The 24,432-nt window shown below is 43.6% G+C and overlaps 5 protein-coding genes across 5 annotated transcripts; 2 read left to right on the top strand and 3 right to left on the bottom strand.

Moving 5' to 3' along the window:
* Positions 1–10,757: 10,757 nt before the first annotated feature.
* On the top strand, positions 10,758–11,069 carry LOC126837758 (histone H4). The gene has a single exon (XM_050571705.1). It carries the CDS (start codon positions 10,758–10,760, stop codon positions 11,067–11,069), a length of 312 nt encoding a protein of 103 aa, XP_050427662.1.
* An 878-nt stretch (positions 11,070–11,947) lies between these two features.
* On the bottom strand, positions 11,948–12,413 carry LOC126837734 (histone H2A). Its single transcript, XM_050571681.1, has one exon. It carries the CDS (start codon positions 12,369–12,371, stop codon positions 11,994–11,996), a length of 378 nt encoding a protein of 125 aa, XP_050427638.1. The 5' UTR covers positions 12,372–12,413; the 3' UTR covers positions 11,948–11,993.
* A 402-nt stretch (positions 12,414–12,815) lies between these two features.
* On the top strand, positions 12,816–13,193 carry LOC126837757 (histone H2B). The gene has a single exon (XM_050571704.1). It carries the CDS (start codon positions 12,816–12,818, stop codon positions 13,191–13,193), a length of 378 nt encoding a protein of 125 aa, XP_050427661.1.
* A 1,914-nt stretch (positions 13,194–15,107) lies between these two features.
* LOC126837700 (histone H1-like) lies at positions 15,108–15,820 on the bottom strand. Its single transcript, XM_050571646.1, has one exon. The coding sequence runs from the start codon at positions 15,779–15,781 to the stop codon at positions 15,152–15,154; it is 630 nt and encodes a 209-aa protein (XP_050427603.1). The 5' UTR covers positions 15,782–15,820; the 3' UTR covers positions 15,108–15,151.
* A 1,951-nt stretch (positions 15,821–17,771) lies between these two features.
* LOC126837703 (histone H3-like) lies at positions 17,772–18,736 on the bottom strand. The gene has a single exon (XM_050571650.1). It carries the CDS (start codon positions 18,546–18,548, stop codon positions 18,069–18,071), a length of 480 nt encoding a protein of 159 aa, XP_050427607.1. The 5' UTR covers positions 18,549–18,736; the 3' UTR covers positions 17,772–18,068.
* Between the last annotated feature and the right edge of the window lie 5,696 nt (positions 18,737–24,432).

The raw sequence follows: 24,432 nt of genomic DNA, 5'->3' as shown, positions 1-24,432 counted from the left end.
CAAAACTTAAATAAAAATAGTTTTTATAAAAAATAAATTTAACACTTTTGAATAAACAAAATTTTTAAATATGACGCAATTATCGAAAATAATAAAACATTTGAGTACCCACCTGCCTAAGAATAAAAAAATCCCAAAATATACAAAAAAAAAAAAATGTTCGATTCTTTAAAATGTAATTAAAAATTGTAACTTGTCAGTGTCGTATACGCACTTTGGTACACGAACCGTTAAACACACACACACACACTTAAAATCGACGGGAGAAAAGGTAACACTTTTAAATTAAGTAGAAGAAAAGTAACTCAAAAGTTAATAAACACACACACAATTATAATATTCGTAAAAACAATAATGCGCGCGACAATACCCTCCTCGTAATAAAACGGTCTATTACGGGAGAGTGCCCCCGTCAAAGTAATTTGGGCGGCCTTAAATGATAAACATTATTGACATTTTTACTGTGTAGACAATTTTGTATAGTTTTGTTTTGATTGTTTGGCCTACGTTTAATTGCTTATTTGCTAAAATACGTTGGTCTTTAAGAACTATACTGCAGTCAGATCTATTTTTCAGACCATTCGGTACAAGTCCCGGGACCTAAAAATATAATATATTCAAATGCAATAATATTATACTCTGCCAGTAAACTGTGTCGTTATGCAATTAACTCGAGTGAGCAGATCACTGTTGTATTTTATTTTAGTTAATAAAGCTGTTATATACATATATAGCTAATTTAAGTGTTATCTATAGCTAATATTGTTTTCCCGTTTTTTTCTAATTTGTGTAGTGAATTTATATTTTTAGTAATGTAATGTGAAAAAATTCGCTGAATGTACAAATAAAATACACGTCGTAGTACTAACCGACGACAAACGTAATATAATGATACAAAAGACGATAACACACACGGCGGTCGTCCGGTCGGTGATATTGTCAAAAATCTTACTATGATCGAGATAGCGATGCACCTCTTCTTAATAGAGAAAATTTTTTAAAAATTATGCCTGTAGCGGTTATTGACCTTAGTCATCAGGATGATGAACTTAAAGTTAGTACTATTGACTTGAGAATTGAATTTGAAGCTTTAAAAGCTTTCCCTGCAAATACCTCAGCATACTGCATGATTCTACATGATCAAATTATTACTTACAACCCTTTTTCGGGTGATGTTAGAAAATTGTAATTTTTTTTGTAACTATATTTACTGATTTGTATGCCTTAAAATTTTTTGTAAACCTTTTTTTTTTTATGAAATTATTTCATGTAACCTTTTATATTAATCTATTTTATTTCAATATTTGTATACGTTATTTTGTATGAGTTAGTTTTAAAAGTAAAAAAAATAAATGAAAACATTTCTAATTTTGTTAAATTAATTTTTTTGTTTTTTTATTTAAACCAAACATTTTTAATAATATATTTTTTTTGACAAAGTGTACACACTTAAAATTCCAATTTGCGTGGTGCCCAGGTGTGTCTTTCTGTTAGTTGAAAACTATCATATGTTGGTGATTGTGATGAAAATTGAAAACATTGCGAATCTGACTCGTTCTTGTAATCAAAACTGGTAGGACCATCGTTCACATCGCAAGCCTTTAAACAAAGTTATCATGTATTAAAAAACTTATTATTATTCTTATGAGTTTTAAAAAAAAAAAAGTTTTATACAATACCTTTAATGGTTCAACTCGTTTGTTTAATTTCTTCATCCACACGTCGATCAATTCCTCCACAGCAAATCGTTTAATTTCACTTATGTAGTTGACTTCATCCATTGGATCTATCGCAGACGTTATAGTGTTGCATGAGACCTCCTTGATGTAGCTGGATAACTCGAATTTCATTGTTTTTTTGTCAGGGAAGAAACGTCCATTGTAATACTTTATCATCATCTGCATTTGTTCCTTGACTTTTTCCAGGTTGATTGTTAAGTGTCTTTCCATACATTCGTGAACTATGTATTCCATTTCAGCTAGTTTAACTAGGTCCATACGATTGAGTAGAATGCGACAACCGTCTTGTGTTTGCGATTCGATTACCAATACATTTTCTTCTTTGTATATCATTTTATTTAATAAAAGATTGTTGTCAGAGAAAAAGATTGTTTGTGTATTTTTTTCCGAGTTCTCCATAATATTAGACAGTATATCACCCGTTATTGAATATATAGTCTTCATATACTCTACGGTTATACTCACATATCTGGACGGTGTTATAATATGAATCATAACACTTAACGAATTTTTAGGGTCGATTCCAATTTGAATGAATTTGCGGCCGTTAAAGTCTAATGTATAGCTGTTACATGAGATGAGCTCGTTTGGCGGAGTTGGTGGGAAGTAGATATACTTGTGCTTTTTGTAGATTGCGGCGTTCGGTGCAGACATCTTGTTTATAGTTGGTTAAGTATTTTTTTCAAACAAATTAAACACTTTAAAAACGTACTATTGCATAGAACTGAAGAGCCCGAATACTGAACAACGAGTGTTTCATACACCCCATTGCAACCGCGGTCTAAGCAGTTTATGAAAATGAATTGTAGGGGGGTTGGAACCAATAAAAATTCATCATTTCGATTTAGAGGGAGGATATCTTTAAAACAACGTTAAATGGGATTAAACGTGTCTTAACCTGTAGAGACCTGTTAAGCCGCACCTGCCTATAAACTGCAATGCAGGTGTAACTGCGAAATCAGGTCTTTTGTTTGATGTATATAACCCACTTTTGTCGGCAACCGAGGGTGCGGGTTAAATTAATCACAAGGCATGCTAAGAGTCACCTGCTATTTAAAAATTCTTCATTTAGATTTAAAGGGAAGGTATCTTTTAAAACAACGTTAAATGGGATTAAACGTGTCTTAACCTGTAGAGACCTGTTAAGCCGCACCTGCCTGCCTATAAACTGCAATGCAGGTGTAACTGCGAAATCGGGTCTTTTGTTTGATGTATATAACCAGTGTCTTAACCGAAGAGCTCTGTTAAAACACACCTGCCCACATACTGTAATGTATTTTTTTTGGTGCAAAATCCGAGTCTTTTTATTACCATTGTATTTGAGATACAATTCATAAGTATTAATAAATTCTATAACACTATCGTAGGTGGTCTTACTGATTTAAATTTATGTACATTATTTACATTCAACTTGTATGTTTTGTTACTTTAGAATTGTATTAAATTCTATCCATAATATTTACGAATGCGCCCCCAACAAATCCGATCTTTTATCAAATCTGTAATATGTCCATGTTTAACTTTTAGTTCTTGTATAAAGGTTTTAGATTCGTCACATAATTTAAACTTGTTAAAATTATAATCTCTTATAAATGTAGAAATAAATTTATTATCTATATTGTCATATGGAATATTGTCAAAGTCTTCCTTTATGGCTTTGTAAATATTGTCATGACATTTCTGATATACTGGTAATTCATGTAAATATTTGGTGATACACGATTGAATACATGGATTGAGATTGTGTAAGGTTATAAAATTTAATTTTAAGATGGTTATACGTTTTTCTCTTATTCTATCTATCGATATAGTGATAGTATCATTTTTAGGATTTACCGTATAGTAAAAATATGATTTACTGCAAAAACGTTTAGGTTTGGTCAAAGATGAATTTGTAATAGTTTTCAGTACATCGAATTGCATAAGGTAATTCCACCATTCTATAGTCATATAGATTTTGGTTTGACCTTTGTATTCTAACGAAATGGTAACGTACAACTTTAATCCATACAGCCCCACCGAAACAGCGATGTTTCTTTTCTCATCGATATTAAATGATCGTTTACAGAAAAGTATGCGAGAACCCATTTTTTCATAAAGTTATATATATATATATACGTTTGACTACGATTCTGCTAATTCTACACAATAACTATACGTTTAATATTATACGTGTACACTATCCGAAATCATTTAGTATACTAACACTTTATTGTATGCCATTAATACATATAATATATACATGATAAAATTAGCCTAGCGGAGGTTGAGAGACTACTAAATAAGTATCCTCTGTATATAATAACTCCATCAGCCGTACCGTACTAACCGTAGACGTTATACATATATAGGTAGCATATAAATATAATGTTAACCAAACGCAAAAACAATATTTATTTTTCAGGTCTATATATATATATATATATATAACGTCCACGGTTAGGTCGGTACGGATGGCAATCATCTATAGGGCGGCAAAGGTTAGGTTAGGTTAACCGCATTTTTTGATGCACTAGTCCCGAAACACACAGAGATGATTCGTTTACACAATATGGCGAATGACTTATACAAAGAGATGATTCAAAACAATGGAATCATCGATCATCAATCGTCCTTTTGTTCCACAATGTACGTTTCCCTTCTACTGTTATCATCAAAACTCTATGCGATATTTTGACGGCGGCAACACCGACCGAATCGACTTAAGATTACACCGAAAATAGTAAAAACAATTTTAATTGTCATTGTAAAAATATATTACCTATTCGGCTATTAAAGCAGCCCCGATTTCTGTTAAAAATAAGACTGCCGAACGCTCAACTCTATTTTAATTAAATCGTTAGCCGATTCGAACGAGTAAACCGTCGCGATTAAGACGTCTTTACATTTGTTTAAATTTATTTTATATATTTTCGAAAGTCCAAGACTGATTTATTACGTTTGCTCAATAGTAGTATTGTTAAATATCTAGACTCGCCCGTGATCGTCGAGGCAGCACAATGTATGAACAACGAGTAGCCCGTTTACAAAACCGATTACGTTTCAAAAAATTAATATCGGTGTTTTTATTTTTAAGTTTTATGATAACGTTTTGGTTTATTTTGTCTTGAAATAAATTTCCATAACCCATTTTTTACCTGATAAACATATACTTTATGTGTAGGCCCATTCCCAAAAGTTATTGTCTGCAGTAATTGCCATGAGGCATGTAATATTGGACCGTTTGTCAAATAAAAACGTATTATCAACATAACGGGTTTCACATAGGTATTACATATTGTATTTTAATATTAAAGTCGGAAACGTTTATTTCTCATTTTATTAAACGAAAATGCTAATTTATTATTGTAAAATTAAAAGTACAAAATTTATTTTATGAATAAAATCGTGTTTTTTTTTTACTCCAGAAATAATCTACTCGAATCAAAAACTTTTCGTTTACTCACGTTCGAGTGCCTTATTAATTTTTCATTTTAAACGTGGTTGGAAAACTGATTTAACAAAAAAACAATTGCAATTTGTAGGTAAAGACTGTTTGTTTTGGACATTTTATTAAACGGGTTTTTTCATATTTACCCAAAATTTCAAAAAAAGTTGACTTTTATAGTTAATTGTACATAGGCTATTCGATACACAAAATACAAACACCAGCCGAACAATGGCCATTTCACATTAGCAAGTGATATATTATTATTTATTATATTTAATTATTATATATTAATTATATAAAGTAATTTATTATATTATTTAGTTTTTAGTTTTCACAAACGTATAGAACCTATTGGTATCGTCACTGTCCGTGTATTTTAAATCCAGTGCCGCGGAAACGTGTGGAGCCCATATCTACCTACTTTCAGATAACATAGTTTTAAACGACGCGCCACAATCTACGGGGTTTTTTCTTTTTTTTTTTTTTTAACGCGTCCATCCCTCCCGTCGGACAAACCGGATAGAAAATAATAATTCCTTTACACACCGCGTTCTACAACCTAACAAACTCATATCGACTATAACGCGGCCGCCGCCGCCGACTACTTCCCGCGCGCGCCAAAAATACATTTCACACTATGCCTAACGCTATACCGACCCGTTCATCGTCTACCGCCACCGCCTATTCTTTTACCCGCTTTTTTTTTTTAAATATAAATAATACTTCAATAAAAACGGTTGTTGGGAATTTTCAACATTAATCTAAAAATGTAAGTAACAACATTCTCGGGGGGATACCCACGACCGTCGATAATAATAAAACTGCTGTATTAATTTTATCAACAGCGCGGCGCCCGCTGTAAGGTCGATAGAGAAATAATTTTAACGCATGTAGTGGCCCTGAAAAGGGCCGTTTTAAAGAGGATTTGTAGAGTATTGAGACGATTAAGCACGTTCTCCGCGAATACGGCGAGCCAACTGGATGTCCTTGGGCATGATGGTAACACGCTTGGCGTGGATAGCGCACAAGTTGGTGTCTTCGAACAGACCGACCAAGTATGCTAATCGTAGACTGTGTGTAAAAACTCGAAACGGTCGAATATGTCTCCGCACATTGCATTGCATTGCTGGTTTGGATTGTTCCTCTGTTTCAAGCTATTTGCTTCTTCCAGGGAGTTTGATATATTGGCTTGAATCTCTGTGGATTTTATTTTCCCTGTTTGGTTTCTTCCGTTTGTGTTTTAACTTCCGATGCTGAGGGGTCGTTTGTGGTGACGCTCTCTTGTAGCTGGTCGGGTGGTGATTAGCTTGAGATGTTGGTGGGGGGTGTTTTCAAGCTTCTTGTATACGTTTTGTGTCGCTTTCTTTATGGTTTCTCGGATTGTTGGCATTTTCGTGCTGTTTCTTACTGCCGTGTTGTTCACAAATGGCGCTGGATTTATTATTGCCCTGAGCGTGGTGTTTTGGACGGTTTCGAGTATTTTCCAACTTGTTTCTGAAAGGTTTGACGCCCAGGCTGCTCCTCCGTACGTCATGATTGGCCTGATGTATAGTTTGTATATTGACAGTTTTGTGTTGATGGAGAGGGGGCTCTTTGAGTTTATGACCGGGAATAGCATTCTCTTGGCTGCTTTGGCTTTTTGGACCGTCTTGTTGATGTGCTGGGAAAAGTTGAGCCTCCGGTCGATTTGAACTCCCAGGTATCTGGTCGAGTGGGACCATTTGATTTGTTGACCTTGCATGACAATCCGTGGTGTGTTCGTCGTGGCTTTGTTGGAGAACATGATAGCGTTTGTTTTCTGGGCGTTGACTGTAATCTTCCATTGTTTGAGCCACGGTGTCAGTAGATTCAGGTGTTCTTGGAGTCGTTTTGACGAGCAGGTGTTTGTTGGGCTCGATGCGTATATTAAAGTGTCGTCGGCGAAGAGAGCGGTCTTGGTTTTGGGATGCCGGGGCATGTCGTCGATGTAGACGGAGAAGAGCTGTGGTGATAGGCTCGATCCTTGTGGGACGCCGGCGTTGATGTGTCTTGGTGTCGATTCAGTTTCTCCGACTCTGACGTGGAATGACCTGTCTTCTAAAAAGGATTTTATGATGTGTACCAGTTGGTGCGGGGTGTCGAGTTTGATTAGCTTATATATTAGGCCGTCGTGCCACACTTTGTCGAAGGCCTTTTCTATGTCAAGGAGTGCTGCTGCCGTTTTCTTCCTGTTGTTCAAGTTGTTTGCTAAGTCGTCAATTACTTTGACTAGCTGGGTCGTCGTACAGTGTTGGGTTCTGAATCCATGTTGTTCGGAGCGTGGTGTGAATGACATTTTGAGACGATCCAGAAGAAGCGACTCAAAGACCTTCGACATTGTGTTGAGCAGTGATATCGGCCTGTGGTTGGCTGGTATTTTGGCGTCCTTTCCTGGTTTCGGGATCATTATCGTTGTAGCCGTTTTCCATTGCCGCGGGAAGTATTCTTGGCGAATACAACCGTTGTAAATGTGGGCTAGCTGGATAATGACCTTTTTGCTGCAATGTTTAAGGGCGGCGTTTGTGATGCCGTCTGGTCCTGGGGCTTTTTTGCCTGGGAGTCTCTTAATTTTCTTTTGAATTTCCAGGGGCGTGAAGTAAATCGACTTGACGTATGTTTCTGTTCTGTAATTGTCTAGGGTTTGTTGTACTAGTTCGTCTGTTGGAGCGATGACGTCGGCAGGTGGCAGCGAGAATTGCTTCTCCATTGCTAAGGCAAAGATCTCTGCTTTGTTGTCCGCGTTGTAGTGGAGGTTGCCGGTTTGGTCGGCCAGTGGTCGGTCTGCGGGTTTTTTCCGGAGGAGGGTTCGGTTGAGGTTGAAGAGTCTCGTCCATGGGCGTTCGCTGGGGTCAACTGATCCCAGGAAGTTTGTCCAGTTCTCTTCATGGTGGGACTGTAAGAGGTTCTTGACCAAGGCGTTTTGCCTGTTCAGGGCGGTTTTGACCGTGGGGTCCCTTGTCCTTTGCCATCTTGACCGAAGCCGGCGTTTGTAGTCGATTTCCAGCGTGATCGCTCTGGGTAAGTCATATTTTCTGTCAGTCGGTGTGACTGTTGTTGTGTTGTTGTTGAGTGTCTGGGCTATGTTGGAGGTGAGTGTCGTGATAGCTTCGTCAATAGACTCTTTGGTTTCAGTGTGTGGGTAAATGTCCACTGAGTTCGTGAGGTCGGTCATGAATTGGGTCCAGTTGACTGCTCGGAGTGGTTTCGGGGGCGTCAAATGTTCTTTTCCAGTTCGGATGTCCAGTAGTAGGACTGTGTGGTCCGAAGTCAGTTCGTCAGTTAAGTTGTCCAGCTGGTATTGCATTCCGCCCGTCTTTAGTATGGCTATGTCTAGTACGTCTGGGTTGTGGTACGGGATGTCCAGGTAGTGTGTCGGGGAGTCCGGCGCAGCTACCGCAGTGTCGTTTCTTGTGGACAGGTATCTTTCAAGACGCCTACCGGCCGTGTTTGTCTGGTTGCTGTTCCACGTTGGATGTTTGGCGTTCAGGTCGCCTGCCACGATTGTAGGGAGGTTGGAGTTTAGCAGCGAGCATATGTCGCTCGTATCCAGCTGGGTGTGTGGGCTCTTATATGCTGCTGTTAGCCTGAATTCTTTTCTGCCGAGCTGTAGGTGGATGGTGGTGTTCTCGATGGACATCGTTGGAACTTGTACTTGATGGTGGGTGTACTTCTTGTGCACGAGAACTGCCGTGCCTCCGCTCGGGCGACTGTTGTCTGTACGAGTACGGTTTGTCGCGTACGTGTGGAAGTTTGCCAGCTTGAACTTCATGGTGTCCGTCAGGTGCGTTTCGTTTAGTAACATTATGTCTACTTTCTTGTCTCTGGCAAACTGGAGGAGTTGTAGGCGTTTGGGAGTTACGCCTTGGCAGTTCCAAATGAGGATGCGGGTGTTATCCATTGTTATTTAGGATAAGGGGGAGGATTGCCATGATTGTGGCGATAAGAGCGTCCTTCATATCCGTTTTTCCCGAGGAAATGTTGAGTAACAATTCCTGCAGTTTAGCTGCTATTGGTTGCATCACTGCTGGGTTTCCTTTCGTGACCTTGGCGTAGGTTATTCCTGGGGAGACTTGTTGGACGGGTCCGGAGGTTTCCGGTTGTGTTGGAGCTGTAGTTTTTGCGGGTATTCTTGTTATTATTGGCCTTGTGGAACGCTTCTCAGTGATGGCCTTAATGACTGCGGGGCATTTTTTGAAGTTGGCCGTGTGGCGGCCTTCACAGTTGGAGCAGGTTGGTTCCTCTTCCTTGGTCTTGGGGCATTCGCTGGGTCGGTGTGGTCCAGCGCATTTCACGCATTTGGTGGCGAATCCGCAGTTGTGGCTTGAGTGTCCGAATTTTTGGCAATTGTAGCACTGTGATGGGGCGTTTGATTTGTAACGTTCGACTCTGATCGTCATGTAGAACAGAGAGCGAAGTTGGAATATCCCTTTGTTCTCCGGGGAGTTTGGTAGAATTACCATGTGGATTGGCAATTTCTTGTCTGCAGTTCCGAACTGACGGACGCTTTTGGTGGCGAATCCAAGATCTTTCAGTTCTTCGGCGACCTCTACCTCAGTGATGCTGTTGAGGAGGCCTTTAATGACTATTTTGAGTGATTTTTCAGATGGTAGACTGAAGGTGTGAAATTCGGTTCCGGTCACTGTAAGGTATTTTTGCACTATCTTGAAGGCCTCCATGTTAGAACATTGGATTTTGATTTCTTCTTTGCCGAAGGCTTTTGCCTCCACGGCATCTTCGGGCATTGAAGTCATTAGTTTTTTCGCCACAGTCCTCCAGGCGGAGCCTTGGACTATGATTGGCGGTATCTTAATTTTTGGTGTTCGGTCCACTGGAGTGGCTGGCCTTGAATGATCCTCTTCGGAGATACATGAGTTAGCAATCGACATTTCAGTGTCGGAGTTGTCCTCTGGTGTGGAGGTGGAGATCGTCGGTTTTTTGTTAGCCCTGGTGGTAGGCGTGGTCTGGTTTCTTTTCCTGTTCTTCTTGGTTTTCACAGTAGTAAACTGCTGTGAGCAGTTGACTTCCGCCATTGCTGCCAAGTAACCTTTCCGGTCGAGTGCCCTGAAAAGGGCAGGTGGGGTTTCTTGGTCAGTCGAACGGCCAGGCGTGGGTAAAATCGGTGTCGTGGCAATGTCGGGGCGCGGCCCAACGACGACGGGATGTCGGTCGACTGGATGGTGCTGCGGCAATGTGAATGCGCGGATCCACGACAGCAAAGGGAGCGTAGGTGCTGCGGCAATGAGAGGGCGCGGCCCCTCAACAGCTGGGTATTGCGGTACTGTGGTAAGCGTAGCTTAGTCAGAGGACTTGTGTACGGTACTAGAGACGCAATGTGAGTCGTGTCTCCGCACACCGAATGAGCTCGTATATATACAAATTCGGATCGTAGGCGCGAGTTCTCATTGGTCGACGGAACGGCCTGCCGGAATAGAGGGAGATCTCGCGATACCGCGCCGTGATTGGTCCGCGCGACGGCCCGATCATATAAATACGGCGCGAAAACGTTGTCCGGGCATCATTCGATTTGTTTCTTCAGTCTACCGCAGCTCTCCGAACGACAATCAGCAACAATGACCGGACGCGGCAAAGGAGGAAAAGGTTTGGGAAAAGGAGGCGCCAAACGTCATCGTAAAGTGCTCCGGGACAACATCCAAGGAATCACCAAGCCGGCCATTCGTCGGTTAGCCCGCCGCGGTGGTGTCAAACGTATCTCCGGCCTGATCTACGAAGAGACCCGCGGAGTGTTGAAGGTGTTCCTGGAAAACGTAATCCGCGACGCCGTCACTTACACCGAGCACGCCAAGAGGAAGACCGTCACCGCCATGGACGTGGTCTACGCTCTGAAACGCCAAGGCCGCACTCTGTACGGATTCGGAGGTTAATTCCCGACGACCGTTCGCTTTGCACCCTACCTACTGTTCTTTAAAACGGCCCTTTTCAGGGCCACCATTTTATATTATTTAAAATTGTCGGTTAACGTTTATTATGTCATTTAATGCAGCGAGTATATTTAATGAGTATTCTAAGTTATGAGACTGGAGGTGCATAATAATAGTTAATTTTATCAAGTATTTATACCGTAAAAACTGACAAAACGTTGTAGCGTATTGCCATTATAATAATATAAACAACTACACGAGTAGTTTTTTAACGGTATACATTTGTAATTGTTCAAACTAATGTGTTTTATAGTACATACAGACTATTATGTTCTCTGTAACATACATGTTAGTTGACATAAAACAATAAAACAAACTAAACGTATAATTTAATATAAAAAATATAACATACTAATTGTATATTTGTATATTATACAAGTAGTAGAATCGCACGTGGGTAATATACGATTTTTATAATTATAGCCCATTGGCGAAATAGACATATATGATATAGTACTAATTTATTATCACAATAATATAATATTGATCTAAATCTATAATATCTATTAACATCGATGACAATATTTCGATATTAACCAATGACGTTATCATTGTAGTGCCGGCTGATGTAGCTAAATAGCAAACTGGAATGTTGGAAAAAAAAAAAAATTATTTATCTATATTACACTTAAATGTTATTTCCAGTTCGAGTTATAGTCATATTTTATAAATTGTTATTGACCTAAAGAAAAAATTAAAGTAGATTTGCTGAAATTCTAAGCTACAAATATTTTCTAAGGCTTGACAAAATAATACAACGCCACACATCATTTATGTCGAAAACAACAAGAGTGTTGTAAAAATAGTTAATATTTGGTGGCCCTGAAAAGGGCCGTTTTAATATGTATAAATACGGCGACGACGTTCTTAAGCTTTCTTTTCGGTCTTCTTGGGCAAAAGGACGGCCTGGATGTTGGGCAGCACACCACCTTGGGCAATGGTGACGCCGGACAACAGTTTGTTCAACTCCTCGTCGTTCCTGATGGCCAACTGCAAATGTCTGGGGATGATACGGGTCTTCTTGTTGTCACGGGCGGCGTTACCGGCCAATTCCAACACTTCAGCGGCCAAGTACTCCATAACGGCGGCCAGGTACACGGGAGCGCCGGCACCGACGCGCTCGGCGTAGTTGCCCTTCCTCAACAGACGATGGATACGACCGACCGGGAACTGGAGTCCGGCACGGGACGACCGGGTCTTCGATTTGCCGCTCTTTGCTTTTCCTCCTTTGCCGCGTCCGCTCATGATGCTCGATTGTAGATTGTCGTGTAGTGAGACGAGAGAAAATCCAGACGATACTGATGATCGGAACAGGCCAAAATCGGTATTTATACACTTTTACGACGTAAACGCGTCTGTATGTTGGCCTACGTTTGAAAATAACGACGATGAAAAACCACACTTCGTAGGGTTCAACGTCCCAAGCTATGTGTTGTTTATACTCGTCGTGTTTTTCTTTGATGCTTAGACGTTGACGATGAAAAAACGGCACATTGTAGGGTTCGCTTTTAAACACAAAGTGTTAGTCTTACTCGTCGTTTTTTCGTCGACTCTTACAAATCGTACTCGATAAACGAAGTCGCGACGCGTAATAAATATGAGCGTAAACGATTTTCGAACCATCATTCGTCCACCAGCTACCGGCCAACTATTTCGACGACCCGCAAACCGTGTACAACCGCAGTCACTATGGCACCAGGAGGTAAATCCGCAGGCAAGGCCATGAAGAAGTCCGGCAAGGCGCAGAAAAACATCACCAAGTCCGACAAGAAGCGCAAGCCGAAGAGGAAAGAATCGTACGGTATTTACATCTACAAGGTGTTGAAACAAGTGCACCCCGACACCGGCGTTTCCTCCAAGGCTATGAGCATCATGAACAGCTTCGTCAACGACATTTTCGAACGCATCGCCGCCGAATCCAGCCGTCTGGCCCACTACAACAAGCGTTCGACCATCACCAGCCGGGAGATCCAGACCGCCGTCCGTCTCCTGTTGCCCGGTGAATTGGCCAAGCACGCCGTCAGTGAAGGCACCAAGGCCGTGACCAAGTACACCAGTTCCAAATAAGCATTTCGATATTAGTCGCGCGCTATATCCACTTAAAACGGCCCTTTTCAGGGCCACCAAATTATTATTCTGATACACGTTATTATATAATAATATTATTATTATTCGTAGTGTATCCTATTTAAGTTATTAATATCTGGGGTTTTTAATTTTTATTGACAATATCACCGACCGGACGACCGCCGTGTGTGTTATCGTCTTTTGTATCATTATATTACGTTTGTCGTCGGTTAGTACTACGACGTGTATTTTATTTGTACATTCAGCGAATTTTTTCACATTACATTACTAAAAATATAAATTCACTACACAAATTAGAAAAAAACGGGAAAACAATATTAGCTATAGATAACACTTAAATTAGCTATATATGTATATAACAGCTTTATTAACTAAAATAAAATACAACAGTGATCTGCTCACTCGAGTTAATTGCATAACGACACAGTTTACTGGCAGAGTATAATATTATTGCATTTGAATATATTATATTTTTAGGTCCCGGGACTTGTACCGAATGGTCTGAAAAATAGATCTGACTGCAGTATAGTTCTTAAAGACCAACGTATTTTAGCAAATAAGCAATTAAACGTAGGCCAAACAATCAAAACAAAACTATACAAAATTGTCTACACAGTAAAAATGTCAATAATGTTTATCATTTAAGGCCGCCCAAATTACTTTGACGGGGGCACTCTCCCGTAATAGACCGTTTTATTACGAGGAGGGTATTGTCGCGCGCATTATTGTTTTTACGAATATTATAATTGTGTGTGTGTTTATTAACTTTTGAGTTACTTTTCTTCTACTTAATTTAAAAGTGTTACCTTTTCTCCCGTCGATTTTAAGTGTGTGTGTGTGTGTTTAACGGTTCGTGTACCAAAGTGCGTATACGACACTGACAAGTTACAATTTTTAATTACATTTTAAAGAATCGAACATTTTTTTTTTTTTGTATATTTTGGGATTTTTTTATTCTTAGGCAGGTGGGTACTCAAATGTTTTATTATTTTCGATAATTGCGTCATATTTAAAAATTTTGTTTATTCAAAAGTGTTAAATTTATTTTTTATAAAAACTATTTTTATTTAAGTTTTGCGGTTACAACTAGTATGAACATAATATTTAAAAAATACAAGTTATATTTAAAAATAAGTAGAAAATAAATTTCGAGTGCATATTTGGGGTTTTATTGAACAATTTACAGATAGGTACAATATAAAAAAAGCGATTATGAAGTACGTTTGTATGTGAGTATGTTTGCATGTATGTATGTATGCATGGATGGTGTGTACGTCAACAGATATTGCTTTTAGAATTGATCGATATCGAGACGGTTTTTCGTGTACAGTTTATCATATACGACTATAGTACACAAGTATTTGAATTTGAATACAAATTTACAATGAAATACAAATGAATACAACGACGTGGGTCGTTCATTCCGCTCGTTTGTTTTTTTTTTTTTGTTTTTGTCCTGTTATCTATACCTCGCGTGTGCCGTTTAACGCACAGCGCAGCGGCCGCGTCTGTTGATATTTTCCGTTTTTAATCAGTCAGGTGAATTTGTAATATTTCATAATTATTGTTATTTTGATATATTTAAAGTTTTGTTGTGGGCATACAGCCATACTTGTAATTATAAGTTAACTAGGGTTTAGGGCTGGCCAGACAGTCCTAAGTATTGTCAAATCAATTAAATGTTATTATCTGCAATAGCCAATCATTTCCCTAAATATACATACAACAATAAACGTATTTACCCATGTTGTAGTCGTTTTAACTTTTTCATTCCATTTCACAATCACTATTACTTACTGTAGTTTGTATTACTATAATCTATAAAATATCGGTACGAGACACCGCGCGACACGCTTGTTGTGTATATTGTATTATATAAATATTTGGTGGTCCTGAAAAGGACCGTTTTAAGGGTTTAAGAGAGTGTTTTTAACAAATTACGCCTTCTTTTTGGGCGCAGCCGTCTTCTTGACTGCCACCTTCTTCGCCTTGGGTGCCTTGGCTTTGGTGGCCGGCGCTTTCTTAGCCTTGGCCGGAGACTTTTTCGGTTTCGCGGCTTTGGGTTTAGGCGCTGCGGCTACCTTTTTCACCTTCTTGGCGGCGGGCTCGCCGGATTTCGGTTTCTTGGCACCGGTGCTCTTCCTCTTCTTGGCCGCTCCGGGCGCCTTGGACACCGCCGCTTTCTTGGCGATCGGCTTCTTTTTCGGCGCTACCTTCTTCTCTTTTTTGACTTCGGCGGCCAATTTGAAATGGCCCGACGCTCCGTTGCCCTTGGTCTGGACCAGCTTGCCGCTGGCGACGGCCGACTTTAGGAATTTGCGGATGAAAGGCGCTAGCTTGGCAGCGTCCACTTTGTAGTTGGCGGCCAAATATTTCTTGATAGCCGGCAACGACGATCCTTTTTTCTCCTTCAGTTCCTTGACGGCTGCGATCACCATCACGGCCGTGGTAGGATGAGCCGGTGCGGCTTTCTTCGCCTTGGGAGCGGCGGACTTCTTTTTCGGCGACTTGGCCTGGGCCGGCGACGAGGCGGCTGGTGCTGGTGCGGCGACTGCGGTGTCGGTCATGGTGAAGCGGTTTGAAATAGTCTCTGGTACTCTGGTAAAATGAACAGGAACGGTGTGTATAACTCGCGTTTGGCTATCACGCCGTCTATATACTCGCCGCCATACCGACTAGTAAACGTTTACGGAATCGAATTTTCCGTTTTGACGTGATCCCGTTCCGTTTTGTCTCGTTTTTCCCGCTCGAAAATCACTCAACGGCGATAAATCTCGTTCTCCTTAAAGCCAACGTTATAGCAAATCCGTCGGTCGGTCGAGTTTTCACTTAAAATCGACGGCCGACGTGCCGCAGGAGGTTGTTCCGACCAGTCCGACTATTCAACGATACACCTCTTTCGAGGTCGATTAGGACTCGTTAATTTCGAGTTAAACTAAAAAATCTTTTCGATTCGCAATCTGCACGTGTATTGAAAAATTATCGCGTGGGCTCTAAGAGTCTGCGGTATGAAGAGACCGAAGGGGGCGGTGTCGAATTCGGGTCGTTAGTAGTTTTACGTGTCGCGTAGTTATCATCAAAACTCTATGCGATATTTTGACGGCGGCAACACCGACCGAATCGACTTAAGATTACACCGAAAATAGTAAAAACAATTTAAATTTTCATTGTAAAAATATATTACCTATTCGGCTATTAAAGCTGCCCCGATTTCTATTAAAAATAAGACTGCCAAACGCTCGACTCTATTTTAATTAAATCGTTAACCGATTCGAACGAGTAAACCGTCGCGATTATGACGTCTTTACATTTGTTTAAATTTATTTTATATATTTTTGAAAGTCCAAGACTGATTTACTACGTTTGCTCAATAGTAGTATTGTTAAATATCTAGACTCGCCCGTGATCGTCGGGGGTCCATATTATGACGGTTTCGTCTAAAGTGACGAGGCAGCACAATGTATGCACAACGAGTAGCCCGTTTACAAAACCGATTACGTTTCAAAAAATTAATATCGGTGTTTTTATTTTTAAGTTTTATGATAACGTTTTGGTTTATTTTGTCTTGAAATAAATTTCCATAACCCATTTTTTACCTGATAAACATATACTTTATGTGTAGGCCCATTTCCAAAAGTTATTGTCTGCAGTAATTGCCACGAGGCATGTAATATTGGACCGTTTGTCAAATAAAAACGTATTATCAACATAACGGGTTTCACATAGGTATTACATATTGTATTTTAATATTAAAGTCGGAAACGATTATTTCTCATTTTATTAAACGAAAATGCTAGTTTATTATTGTAAAATTAGAAGTACAAAATTTATTTTATGAACAAAATCGTGTTTTTTTTTTACTCCAGAAATAATCTACTCGAATCCAAAACTTTTCGTTTACTCACGTTCGAGTGCCTTACTAATTTTTCATTTTAAACGTGGTTGGAAAACTGATTTAACAAAAAAAAAATTGCAATTTGTAGGTAAAGACCGTTTGTTTTGGACATTTTATTAAACTGGTTTTTTCATATTTTCCCAAAATTTCAAAAAAAGTTGACTTTTATAATTAATTGTACATAGGCTATTCGATACGAAAAATACAAACACCAGCCGAACATTGGCCATTTCACATTAGCAAGTGATATATTATTATTTATTATATTTAATTATTACATATTAATTATATAAAGTAATTTATTATATTATTTAGTTTTCAGTTTTCACAAACGTATAGAACCTATTGGTATCGTCACTGTCCGTGTATTTTAAATTCAGTGCCGCGGAAACGTGTGGAGCCCATATCTACCTACTTTCAGATAACATAGTTTTAAACGACGCGCCACAATCTACGGGGTTTTTTCTTTTTTCTTTTTTAATAACGCGTCCATCCCTCCCGTCGGACAAGCCGGATAGAAAATAATAATTCCTTTACACGCCGCGTTCTACGACCTAACAAACTCATATCGACTATAACGCGGCCGCCGACTACTTCCCGCGCGCGCCAAAAATACATTTCACACTATGCCTAACGCTATACCGACCCGTTCATCGTCTACCGCCACCGCCGTGTCTACCGCCTATTCTTTTACCCGCTTTTTTTTTAAAATATAAATAATACTTCAATAAAAACGGTCGTTGGGAATTTTCAACATTAATCTAAAAATGTAAGTAACAACATTCTCGGGGGGATACCCACGACCGTCGATAATAATAAAACTATTGAGTACAAAACTGTTGTATTAATTTTATCAACAGCGCGGCGCCCGCTGTAAGGTCGATAGAGAAATAATTTTAACGCATGTAGTGGCCCTGAAAAGGGCCGTTTTAAAGAGGATTTGTAGAGTATTGAGACGATTAAGCACGTTCTCCGCGAATACGGCGAGCCAACTGGATGTCCTTGGGCATGATGGTAACACGCTTGGCGTGGATAGCGCACAAGTTGGTGTCTTCGAACAGACCGACCAAGTATGCTTCGCTGGCTTCTTGCAGAGCCATGACGGCCGAGCTCTGGAAACGCAAGTCGGTCTTGAAGTCTTGGGCGATCTCGCGGACCAAACGTTGGAACGGCAATTTGCGGATCAACAGCTCGGTGCTCTTCTGGTAACGACGGATTTCACGGAGAGCCACGGTACCGGGACGGTAACGATGGGGTTTCTTCACACCTGCGGTCGCCGGTGCGCTCTTGCGGGCGGCTTTGGTGGCCAACTGCTTCCTGGGAGCCTTGCCTCCGGTAGATTTGCGGGCGGTTTGCTTGGTACGGGCCATGTCGGTAGTTCGTAGACTGTGTGTAAAAACTCGAAACGGTCGAATATGTCTCCGCACATTGCATTGCATTGCTGGTTTGGATTGTTCCTCTGTTTCAAGCTATTTGCTTCTTCCAGGGAGTTTGATATATTGGCTTGAATCTCTGTGGATTTTATTTTCCCTGTTTGGTTTCTTCCGTTTGTGTTTTAACTTCCGATGCTGAGGGGTCGTTTGTGGTGACGCTCTCTTGTAGCTGGTCGGGTGGTGATTAGCTTGAGATGTTGGTGGGGGGTGTTTTCAAGCTTCTTGTATACGTTTTGTGTCGCTTTCTTTATGGTTTCTCGAATTGTTGGCATTTTCGTGCTGTTTCTTACTGCCGTGTTGTTCACAAATGGCGCTGGATTTATTATTGCCCTGAGCGTGGTGTTTTGGACGGTTTCGAGTATTTTCCAACTTGTTTCTGAAAGGTTTGACGCCCAGGCTGCTCCTCCGTACGTCATGATTGGCCTGATGTATAGTTTGTATATTGACAGTTTTGTGTTGATGGAGAGGGGGCTCTTTGAGTTTATGACCGGGAATAGCATTCTCTTGGCTGCTTTGGCTTTTTGGACCGTCTTGTTGATGTGCTGGGAAAAGTTGAGCCTCCGGTCGATTTGAACTCCCAGGTATCTGGTCGAGTGGGACCATTTGATTTGTTGACCTTGCATGACAATCCGTGGTGTGTTCGTCGTGGCTTTGTTGGAGAACATGATAGCGTTTGTTTTCTGGGCGTTGACTGTAATCTTCCATTGTTTGAGCCACGGTGTCAGTAGATTCAGGTGTTCTTGGAGTCGTTTTGACGAGCAGGTGTTTGTTGGGCTCGATGCGTATATTAAAGTGTCGTCGGCGAAGAGAGCGGTCTTGGTTTTGGGATGCCGGGGCATGTCGTCGATGTAGACGGAGAAGAGCTGTGGTGATAGGCTCGATCCTTGTGGGACGCCGGCGTTGATGTGTCTTGGTGTCGATTCAGTTTCTCCGACTCTGACGTGGAATGACCTGTCTTCTAAAAAGGATTTTATGATGTGTACCAGTTGGTGCGGGGTGTCGAGTTTGATTAGCTTATATATTAAGCCGTCGTGCCACACTTTGTCGAAGGCCTTTTCTATGTCAAGGAGTGCTGCTGCCGTTTTCTTCCTGTTGTTCAAGTTGTTTGCTAAGTCGTCAATTACTTTGACTAGCTGGGTCGTCGTACAGTGTTGGGTTCTGAATCCATGTTGTTCGGAGCGTGGTGTGAATGACATTTTGAGACGATCCAGAAGAAGCGACTCAAAGACCTTCGACATTGTGTTGAGCAGTGATATCGGCCTGTGGTTGGCTGGTATTTTGGCGTCCTTTCCTGGTTTCGGGATCATTATCGTTGTAGCAGTTTTCCATTGCCGCGGGAAGTATTCTTGGCGAATGCAACCGTTGTAAATGTGAGCTAGCTGGATAATGACCTTTTTGCTGCAATGTTTAAGGACGGCGTTTGTGATGCCTTCTGGTCCTGGGGCTTTTTTGCCTGGGAGTCTCTTAATTTTCTTTTGAATTTCCAGGGGCGAGAAGTAAATCGACTTGACGTATGTTTCTGTTCTGTAATTGTCTAGGGTTTGTTGTACTAGTTCGTCTGTTGGAGTGATGACGTCGGCAGGTGGCAGCGAGAATTGCTTCTCCATTGCTAAGGTAAAGATCTCTGCTTTGTTGTGCGCGTTGTAGTGGAGGTTGCCGGTTTGGTCGGCCAGAAGTTCCGAATGTGGACATAGGTCCTACACCCCGGCTAAAGGTCTATGAGATTTCTCTCGTTACCCCAGACGGAGGCACCAACTTCCTAAGAAGCCAGCATCGCCGCATGAGACTGACGGCTATTGCCGGCAGCCGCCCCTGATCAGGCTATGGCCTACGTGTTACAGCAACCCAAGGGCGCTGGAACCCGCAAACCAGTGCCATCTTCCCAGTGGTTTTTCACTAGGCTACCCAATGGCTTAGAGATGGTCTGGTCTCGTCCGCCGACCTTGGGTGGGGCCCCGGTGCTATCCTCACCGGCGCGATGATTTGGTTCACCGCAACCGTCTGTGATTATCCTCCCACAGACAGAGTGACTGATCACCCGGGGGTCAAATGCCGCACCCGTGAGACTTCGTCCGACAAGCATTCTGTCGTTAACCACCAAAGTCACTTGCGCGACCGCCACTACGAATCCAACCGCAAATTGGGCGTGAGATCGGCCGCCTTCCGACCCCCCATCCACAATTATCCCGTAGTACTGGTTTCACCTGGAATATATGCACACAGGCACGGCCACCAGTTTGCCGCTTCGACGGAGCCATGGTATCCATGGGTATAATCATTCAGAGGGTGAGCGGTACCCCTGAACTAACCGCGCCGCCTCCCGACTATTTAACTTTCACGGAAACCTAGTAGGGCTAGTGGTGGGCCCGTGCTAACCTGGCGGTAGATACCACCAGGCGTGTCAGTCACGACCTCTCGTTCAGACCGAGCTACTCTCCGCGACTCACGCCAACAGACCCGCTCTGGGGCCGGTTACCGACCAGACACGCACCCCGCCCGGCAAGATACTTCCCTTAGGACGTAGACTCACCGCGCGTCAGCGCATGCCTGACCAGGCCGGCCGGCCGTGCTGTTTACTCCGGCCTCACCTCGCACCCGGTGCGCCTGCAGGTAAGACCGTGCATCACTAGGCCGTGGGACGGAAGCGTCCACCCATAAATGGGTGACCTTCTACCGTACCTTCGACCTCCCCAAGCCCCCTGGGCTCCTACGGACAGTTGCCAGCTGTCGCGCATCGTATCGTGCCTCCAGCAGACCGTCGGCTTTCGCCAACCAGTACCACCTGGCCCTCCGTCGTCCCCTGGACTCCTGCGGACGATTTGCCGCGCACCTTTACACACCTCCACGTACCCGGTACGCCTGCAGGATATACCGTGCACCGCCAAGGCCGTGGGACCGCAGCGTCTGCCCTAAGCGGGTGACCGTCTACCGTGCCTTCGGCCACTCCAAGCCCCCTGGGCTTCTACGGACAGTTGCCAGCTGTCGCGCGTCTTATCGCGCCTCCAACGGCGTCGCTAGTTTTCACCAGCGTGCGCCGCCTGGCCCTCCGTCGTCCCCTGGACTCCTGCGGACAATTTTGCCACGCACCTCTGGGATACACCCCACGTACCCAGTACGCCTGCAGACCCATGGGTCGTGCATCACACGTCACCCACTATCCGACCGCGTGCCGCCGCGGCCGCTCGCACGAACACTTGGAAGGCCCGAAAGGCCCCCTCGCTCCGCACAAGGGCACGCGGCTCACATGGCCAAGGTACTCCTGCCCTCACCAGATCGGCTATCAGCGCCCGTCTAGCGTCCAACACGCCGGCACAGTCAAACACCACATGTAATGCGGTGTCGACGCGCCCGCATGCCGCACATTCGTCGGTCGCAGATTTTGCGAAGCGGTGAAGGTAGGCCATAAACGCCCCGTGTTCGGTAAGGAACTGCGAGACATCATGGCCCACCTCCAGCCAACTACACCTCAACCGATCTTCCACCTCCGGTAAGAAGTTATACAGAGGCCTACCCTTTACTGACTCTGACCAGCGGGTCTGCCAACTTCTCACCGCCTCCAATTCCAGCTCCCTCACTTCCTCTACCGAGCCGTTCCTCCTCCTGCAGCGAGCCATTCGACCGCGCTTCACGATTTCTAGGTCCAGCGGTAGGACACCTGCCAGCACCGGGCACGCCTCGGTACTTGTGGTACCGTACGCGCCCGTCACTGCCAAGAGCACCTTCCGCTGTGCCCGGAGAATCATGACTCTCAGTCTCGGGTCCAACGCTCGCTCGCCCCAAAGCTCGGAGGCGTACAGCACCCTCGGGAGGTATACACACTGGTATAACATCCGCGTGATGCGTGCACTGATCCCCCACTTAGAGGCGACCACGCGTCGTACCCGCTGAAACATCGGCGCGGACGAGCTTACTACGCTCAGCACGTGATCCCGGTAGCTCCACCTATCGTCCAATTCTACCCCCAAGTAGCGCATGGAAGTCACTTCCTTTAGCCTGGAAGCCCCCATCCTAACGGTGAATGGCGGAGTCAACTGACCTTTCAGGCACATGACTTTCGTCTTTGTGACCGAGAAGGACAGTTTCATACCGCGGGCCCACTCACTCGCTCTCACTAACTTGGCCTCTGTCTTTCGGATGACCTCAGCTCGAGACCTTCCGGCCACCAAAAGCAACGCGTCGTCCGCGTAGCCAATGATGGTTTCACTGTCCAATTCCTCCGAACTCAAAAGAGAGTCCATCAGAACCTTCCAGAGCTCCGGTCCGTACTGCGAGCCTTGGGGACACCCTTTGGACAGAGGTCGGCGAACCTCAACCGACGGCGCAGTCATCACCGCCTCTCTCCCCGCCAGATATTGCCTGGTCAAATTCACCACCTTGTCGCTAGCTCCCAACCTTTTGAGTTGATGCAAGACTGCCGGCCACCAGGCGTTGTCGAACGCCCCGGAGATGTCTAGAAACACCCCCAGGACGTACTTCTCCGCCCGGCTTTCGGTCCATTCCCTCACACTCAGTATTGCATCGACCGTGGAACGCTTGCTCGTGAAACCGTACTGATTTGGACTCATACTCGGGCCGACCTGCAACCTTAGCCTCCGACAGAACAGGTACTCCAGCGCCTTTGACAACACTGGAAGTAACGTGATCGGTCGGTAGGACTTGGGGTCCGACCGGTCCTTGTCTGGGGCCTTCAGCAACGGGATGACCCACCCAACTTTCCAACACTCAGGGAATTGCTCTCTGTGCCAACACTCATTGAAAAGAGCGGTCACTGATTCCTCAATAGCCGGCCAAGCCACCCGGAGGACTCTGGCTGTTACGCCATCGTACCCCGGGGCCTTGTCCCTTCCCATACGCCATACCGCTCGTCTCACTTCCACAGCTGAGAATTCCGGCTCTCCCAGTTGGCTGCTTTCCGCCTCCGATCCTCCGCCCAACGTCGCAGATCGGCCGGCCACCAAGCTCGTTTCCTCGCGGATCCGGGCGTGGTGATCGGTCTCTCCCTCGGCGCTGTCAGCGGGAATCAACGACTCAAGCAGTAGGCTCGCAGTTTCCACCAAGCCCACGGTGAACTCACCGCTCCCCTTTCGGAGAGTGGTCAGAACGCCGCGAACATCGGCTTTCGCTCCGTCCCTACACCAACGGTATACGGACCCCCAAGGCTTAGAGTTACCCTCTTCGGTAGTGAACTCTCGCCAGGTTTTCAGCTGTTCACGCCTCTTTCGGTACGTGTACCCGTTCCTGCATACCCTGTACTCTCGGCCTAACCGTTGTGTCTCTCGAACTCCGCCAAATTGGAAGTATGAGCTGCACGCGTAGAAACGGTCTGTCCCCGACGTGATCTCCGGTTTGGTCGGCCAGTGGTCGGTCTGCGGGTTTTTTCCGGAGGAGGGTTCGGTTGAGGTTGAAGAGTCTCGTCCATGGGCGTTCGCTGGGGTCAACTGTGCCCAGGAAGTTTGTCCAGTTCTCTTCATGGTGGGACTGTAAGAGGTTCTTGACCAAGGCGTTTTGTCTGTTCAGGGCGGTTTTGACCGTGGGGTCCCTTGTCCTTTGCCATCTTGACCGAAGCCGGCGTTTGTAGTCGATTTCCAGCGTGATCGCTCTGGGTAAGTCATATTTTCGGTCAGTCGGTATGACTGTTGTCGTGTTGTTGTTGAGTGTCTGGGCTATGTTGGAGGTGAGTGTTGTGATAGCTTCGTCAATAGACTCTTTGGTTTCAGTGTGTGGGTTAATGTCCACTGAGTTCGTGAGGTCGGTCATGAATTGGGTCCAGTTGACTGCTCGGAGTGGTTTCGGGGGTGTCAAATGTTCTTTTCCAGTTCGGATGTCCAGTAGTAGGACTGTGTGGTCCGAAGTCAGTTCGTCAGTTAGGTTGTCCAGCTGGTATTGCATT

Source organism: Adelges cooleyi, unplaced genomic scaffold, assembly GCF_023614345.1.
Source record: "Adelges cooleyi isolate 19-005CV unplaced genomic scaffold, UGA_ACOO_1.1 ACOO_flye_CR_arks_rails_tigmint_CR_PRNA_29, whole genome shotgun sequence".
NCBI lineage: Eukaryota > Metazoa > Arthropoda > Insecta > Hemiptera > Adelgidae > Adelges > Adelges cooleyi.
The sequence above is the reverse complement of the archived record's forward strand: the minus strand, read 5'-3'. Positions and strand labels throughout refer to the sequence as shown.

Coding starts and splice junctions, on each gene's coding strand:
- LOC126837758 (XM_050571705.1), top strand. CDS start 10,758: ATGACCGGACGCGGCAAAGGAGGAAAAGGTTTGGGAAAAGGAGGCGCC.
- LOC126837734 (XM_050571681.1), bottom strand. CDS start 12,371: ATGAGCGGACGCGGCAAAGGAGGAAAAGCAAAGAGCGGCAAATCGAAG.
- LOC126837757 (XM_050571704.1), top strand. CDS start 12,816: ATGGCACCAGGAGGTAAATCCGCAGGCAAGGCCATGAAGAAGTCCGGC.
- LOC126837700 (XM_050571646.1), bottom strand. CDS start 15,781: ATGACCGACACCGCAGTCGCCGCACCAGCACCAGCCGCCTCGTCGCCG.
- LOC126837703 (XM_050571650.1), bottom strand. CDS start 18,548: ATGCAATGCAATGTGCGGAGACATATTCGACCGTTTCGAGTTTTTACA.